The 6,490-nt window shown below is 32.6% G+C and overlaps 1 protein-coding gene across 2 annotated transcripts in view; it reads left to right on the plus strand.

The window, feature by feature from the left end:
• Positions 1–4,817, plus strand: part of LOC125074278 (cuticlin-4) — a 58,750-nt gene extending 53,933 nt beyond the window's left edge. For both annotated transcript variants that reach the window (XM_047685568.1, XM_047685569.1), the window contains 5 exons: positions 367–445; positions 1,049–1,191; positions 1,760–1,916; positions 2,592–2,726; positions 3,265–4,817. In XM_047685568.1, coding sequence (XP_047541524.1) covers positions 367–445; positions 1,049–1,191; positions 1,760–1,916; positions 2,592–2,726; positions 3,265–3,462 — 712 coding nt within the window. In that variant the 3' untranslated portion in view covers positions 3,463–4,817. The remainder of the gene's footprint in view (positions 1–366; positions 446–1,048; positions 1,192–1,759; positions 1,917–2,591; positions 2,727–3,264) is intronic.
• The last annotated feature ends 1,673 nt before the right edge of the window (positions 4,818–6,490 follow it).

A 6,490-nucleotide genomic window follows, 5' to 3' on the forward strand; every position in this document is an offset into this window, starting at 1 on the left:
CACTTGGTACCTTTTGTATTAAATAGTATTCATTAAAATGAATATAAAACGTGTAATCATAAAATAAAATCAATATTATATTAACATTAATTAACATTTTATACAATATTTAAAACATGGACTTAAAGAGGTGCAACATAAATAATGTCCCACGAATTATGCCCATTAATGTTGCCCACAGCTGGGCAAAGTCACGTCTTCTTATAAGACATGGTTAGTAGATATAACACATTGCTGGTCCGCTGCGATGTGATTTTCACAGATAAATCTAAATGATATTTGCTCTACCATTTTATCTAACGTTTGGGGACGGTTAGTTGAATAAGTATTGACAAATTTTAATTATATATTTATATTTTTGAATAGCGACGAATACGATGAAGACTCAGGATTGCTACCATCAGTCACAATGAAGATATATAAAGGAGACCCTGAAGATAAAGAGGTACGATTGATTTATGATCTCCTAGTGCATAAATATAGATAAAAACTTGAATGGTAAAGGTTCACTTGGTGGTAGGGCTTTCTGCTGTTTGGGTAGGTATCACACTTTCATCAGATATTCTTCCGCCATTCAGTATTCAGTATTGTTGTGTTTCGGTTTGAAGGGTGAGTTAGCCAGCGTAACTACCGGCACAATGGAAATAACATCTTAGTTCCCAAGGTTGGTGGCGAGTTGATAGTTGAGCTCTTTTGACCGTACACCTACCAATAACCTAAAAAAAATATATATATATAATAATTAAAAGATGACATAATACTATTTGATTATTATTTTTATCAGAAAAATTAAAAAAAGCCATTATAGGAGTAGTTTTTCCCCTCTCTAAATCATCACCAATTAATCCACGCTAAAATATATTAAGTTGATACAATTTTGATTAAATATTTTAATAATATTCGATATTAATCATTCAGATAACGAAACACCTTGCCATAGATATATATTCAATAAAAAAATTATATTGACAAATACTTAATAAAGGAAAATTTGTATTAATTTTATTTTAATGATAAATCACTGTTAATGTGTATCATACTCTTCTAGGTGGCGTCAAACGTTAAAATTGGTGACACTCTGACCCTGGTCGTTTCGTTGGAGAAGCAACGGCAGTATGGTCTTCTGGTCTCCGAATGTTCCGTTAGAGATGGTCTGGGATGGGCTGAACAGAGCCTTATAGCGGATGATGGGTAAGATTTGTTTATTCTATCCTATAGTTGAGAATTAATCACACATAACCAATTATTTATCCTTTGCTGTTGATATTTCGTAGTTGGAACTTGTTTATGTTTATTAAGTCATTTGGAATTGATGACTCCATAATGATGTGCTCGAATTTTGTCCACGGTATCCAACTGCTAAGGCTGGAGATATTGTTGTGCACAAACTTCCATATGAAAAATAAAATTGTAATCCGATACCACTGAAGAAAGATCAACTGCAAGCCAACAGCTTTATGTGTATACTAAACTACATCCTGCACAGGAACGTTGAAATTTGTAAGCGATGGTCTAATACATTTGTCAATTTATAACAAAATAGTTCTTCATTTTGCGACGTTTCCATTCAATCGTAAACGTCGTTTCAATGAAGTAAATAGATGTAGAAAACACACAAAATTAGGAAACAACATGTATAACATTTTAGAAACTACGATTAGTTACGCTTTGAAGATGTCGCCATCAAAAAAACTATTTGCAAGATTACATTTATACGATAATTAAAAAAATAAAAACTAATGCCATAATTTTATTCTAGATGTCCACTAGACGGTGAGATTATGGGATTGTTCCAATATTCTCGCGAGAAGCAAGAGGCCCGCGTGTCCTTCCCCGCTCACAAATTCCCCTACACTGCCAGCGTGTACTACACGTGCGAAGTTAAACTCTGTGATCTTAATCACCCGACCGATTGCGTAAGTAACATTATACCGAAACAGCATCGCAACTCGAAGATATAATCTAAACATCGTGGACCGTGGTGCACTATTTTATTAGTGTTCGTTGATGAGATTTGCTCAAATAAATAAAATTCAATTCAAACATAGTCCTAAATTAAAACAGAACAATGCTGTATACTACACATTACTATGTGAGGAAGTTTTTCCTGAAGTATTTAGATGTTAAGTAAAGCTATTATTACTATTATTATTTAGTCCAAACCTAGGCAAGCACTACTGAATTTCCATGTGCTTAATTTGTGTTTATAATTCATTTCGTGCTCGCTGGTGAAGGAAAACATCGTGAAGAAACCTGCATGTGTCTAATTTCAATGAAATTCTGCTACATGTGTATTCCACTAACCATTAGAGCAGCGTGGTGGAATATGCTCCAAACCTTCTCCTCAAAGGGATAGGAGGCCTTTGCCCAGCAGAGGGAAATTTACAGGCTGCTAATGTTAAAAAAAAATAGTCCATGTGGTTACGAGCAAAGATGACCACTTACAATTAAACCGTTTAACCCTCTGCCTTTCGGTTTGAACATTTAAATAAAAATCTATTAATCATAACATAAGATACAAGAGTCGTCGATAAAAAATATATTTTACTTAATATAATTAAGCTAGTGAATTTTTTTTAACAAAATTCCAGGAGCCATGTTCCCATAAGAAGAACCGAGTACGTCGCCAATCGGACGAAGGATCACCAGCCACAGTGGAAGTGTTCTCAGGGTTATACGTCAATGAAGCTGACTCGCCTGATAACGATGAGGTTACCAGCGAAAAGGTTAGTTCATGATCTTTGAATAATCCAAAAAGTACAATGTTTTAATGTTTTGTTTTCATTTAAGAGTGTTCCCATATATAGAACAAAAATCACGCACTATTGGATATGGTCTATTAGTAGATTTTTTTTCGACAACCGAACTCAATGGTTAATATTTTAAAAGAACTACACAAATAAACACATATTTTAATCAATAATTGTAAGTTACCTTATCGAGAGGAACAGTATATAGAATAGTAAAAGTATATATAAAGGTTTATCCAAATTATTGAACGAATTGTCAGAAATCGTTAATTGTACTTATTGAGATTCACAGCGTAGATTATGACACATCACCCGTTTTATGTGTTAAGCTAAAGAAACTATTTGCTATCTGTGGCGAAACCTATCCTAATTAAGTGTATTTATGTGTTATCATATTGTAATTGTGTGTGCCTGTGCTCCAGAAACTCAACGCTACTCCCAAACAGTCGTCCGCTTCACCAAACCCAATACGACACTCTATTTACTCCTACTTAATTTATTTTTTATATTACAGAAAGAAGATGAAATCTGCATTTCTCAGCGCAACTTCGCCATCGGTATATGTGTCGCCGGAGTAATTTTGATGATATGCGTGATCGCCGCCATTGCGTTTATTCTCGCGAGGAGAAGAAACCCTAAAACGTATTCAAGAACCGGAAGCTCCCTCTACAGTGGACCTTACACTAACACCGGATATTCACACACGAGTTAATACTGCCCATGAATAAGTTACTTTACCCTACGTACGAGGTTGCATTGTGTATTGAATTTGTAACCAGTAAGAGACAAATTATAGGGTAAACGTGACTATTTCGTTATAGTAATTTAGGATAAAATAAATTGGTTTTAAAATATTACAACGAATATAAATGACAATTGAGAAAAAAAATGTTAGTGTGTTTGAATGTCTGTTTGTATTCAAGATGTGTTTGAGTGTTCCAAAATACTATTATCTTAATAACGTCTTAATACTTTTTTAAGGTACAGTCATAACACCTTAATGACATAATCATTTATTCGACGGTTTAATCGATACGTCGATATTTCTAATTTAGGTTCACGTATTATTTAAAAATAGAATGTTGTGTTCGGAAACCACAACGATTCAGTCAATTTTAGTTAAGTATTACCAATAAATTAATATTAAGTCTTAAACAGCGGGGATATTATATATTTAATACATCGTTTGTGATAATTCGTGCATTAACGTATCCGTCCCTTAAGTTACGTCAAATGGTTGCCTTGCATTACGTAATAAAGTGTAGAAACAAATTGAAGCTTCATTTATAAGAATGTATAAATTGTTCTTCGATATCAATATTTTATGTGATTTTAGTTTAGTTTAACTTTGAACCCGTGTTAACTATTGAAATAAATGTATGTAAAAATACTACAATCACTGACAATAACATAAGAAAAACAAATGACCATCTCAATTTCTTTCTTGATAGTTTGCACGGGGCCTTATTTTTATGTTTTCGGTGGCGGGAACTAAATCTGTCCATGGTTAGAGGTCCCTCTTTATGTAGAAAAATATAATGACTACATAATATTATATATAGTCTGTGATAGCATGGCTATTTGACAATTATAATTACAAAAGAGTTTTCATAAATATAATAGTTTATTGAATGTTCCAACTCAAATCCAATAGATGGCGCTAATTTGTTTAAGAGAATAGTTTAATATCACAGGTACTCAATACTATCTCGAAGTACAGTCTGTAGTCATTTTATTTAAATATGTAATTATAATCTGTATCGAATTTTTTTTCATCATATAGATGCCATATTTAATTTTTAAATCTTCTTAGTAGCCAGTATTCCGTCCAAGTATAGGTGCTATTTTTATATAACTAGCTTTTTAAATGCTTTTTGCTTCCTATAACGTTGTAACAACGAATTTTGATACGTGTTTCATAATTACTCCATTGTCTTTTAGTATATGACTAATTTACCTAGTTTTTTTTTTAGTTACAATGGAGTTCTGGAACCATATCGAAGCGTAAAACATAGGTTTAAATTGTATGTGTACGAATTTTTAACAAATATACTGACATAAAAATTATGCTTTTTTTAATTTTGTTACCCTTATGCCCTAAAGTAAATTAGATCTTTAAGTAAAAGTAAATTATGTCCCACTGCTGGTCAAAGACATCCTTTCCTTTTTGAGGAGATGGTTTGAGCTCCACAACGCTGCTCCAATGCGAGTTGGTGGATACACGTGGCAGATTCGCCACGTGCGAGATTCCTTGCGATGTTTTCCGACGAGCACGAGATTATAAACACAAATGAGGCATTAAGTCAGTGGTTCTTGCCTGGGATTGACCTTAGAATAATTAGTTATGAATTATGATACATGTTTTGGAATAATTGGGGCCCTAAACATGCAATATTTGCCTCTAAAAAGCGTTTGCAGAATACCTGTGGCGGTATTATTTTGTAAATTAATCCCGAATCATTGTAGAATGAACTCGAAACCTCCTCCTCAAGGGGAATGGGGATCTATCCCCATTTATGGGTCATTAATACGCAGTTACTTAAATAATGTATTTAAAAGTCCATTAAGATAGCTTTAGTTTTACTTGAAGGTTCATTTTCTCCAAGTCCGTCTGAGTAACCAACCACTTACGATATTCCACTACCAAGAAGCAATACTTAGCGTTGTTGTGTTCTGGTTGAAAATATAAGTGAGCCAGTGTAACTACAGGCATAAGGGACAACTTAGTTCCCCAGGTTGGTGGCGCAGTGACGATGTAGGGAATGGTTAATTCTTATAGCATTAATGTCTATGCGGAATGTTGACTTACCACAAAGTGGGCCATTAGCACGTCCACCTACCGATTGCATAAAAGCATGTGAAGTTTCATTACTGTAGAGTTACATGAGAACAAACTCAAAACTCAACTCAGAACATGATCGTGAAATGACAGATCGTGATCTGTGACATCTGTCCATAGTACAAAACAAAATCTCATCCAGTAATTAATCTGTACGCTTAGATCTTCTAAAAAATACAATTCGAGATTAATTTTGATAGAGGTTTCGAATGCAACAGTAATATCTATATAGTATAAAACAAAAGACGCGCCTGCCGTCTGTACGCGTCGATCTCATAAACTACGCAAAGGATTTTAATGCGATTATTACCAATAAATAGAGTGATTCAAGAGGAAGGTATACATGTATAATACTTACATATTATAGTAGAGAACTTCAACTTTCCTATCCGGAATAAAACAAGAATTATTCTTGTTATGTTAATTCTTTGATCTGACTCTATATAGACCCTTATGGTTATTACAAAATAAAACAAAAAAAATATATCAATAATAAAATGTCTTTAATAACTCCTTGATAAGAATACATAAATTGATTTTATTAATAAAATTGTGATAAGTACGTTGTTTAGTTGTTTAAATAATGTATATAAAGGTGAGTACCGACTTATAACATCAGCAAGACATACACAAATGTAAATTTAGCTTAAAATAATTTCATACTTATATTAAACATTTAAATTTGATCTATTTTTACATCTTAATCATTAATTAAACTTAGTTTAAAGAAATTAAAATAAACGAAGATTTACCAAAGCTACAGTTATACAATTTGTGATTTTTTTTCTCATTAATAATAATTTTAAAAAATTTAATACAAATAATATATTTAAAACATTTGTAAAAAGGCCAATATTATTATATGATTACTTATTAGGAAAAATAAGGACGACAAAGTGTA

The sequence above is a fragment of the Vanessa atalanta genome, chromosome 27 (genome assembly GCF_905147765.1).
Source record: "Vanessa atalanta chromosome 27, ilVanAtal1.2, whole genome shotgun sequence".
In the NCBI taxonomy this organism is placed as follows: Eukaryota; Metazoa; Arthropoda; class Insecta; order Lepidoptera; family Nymphalidae; genus Vanessa; species Vanessa atalanta.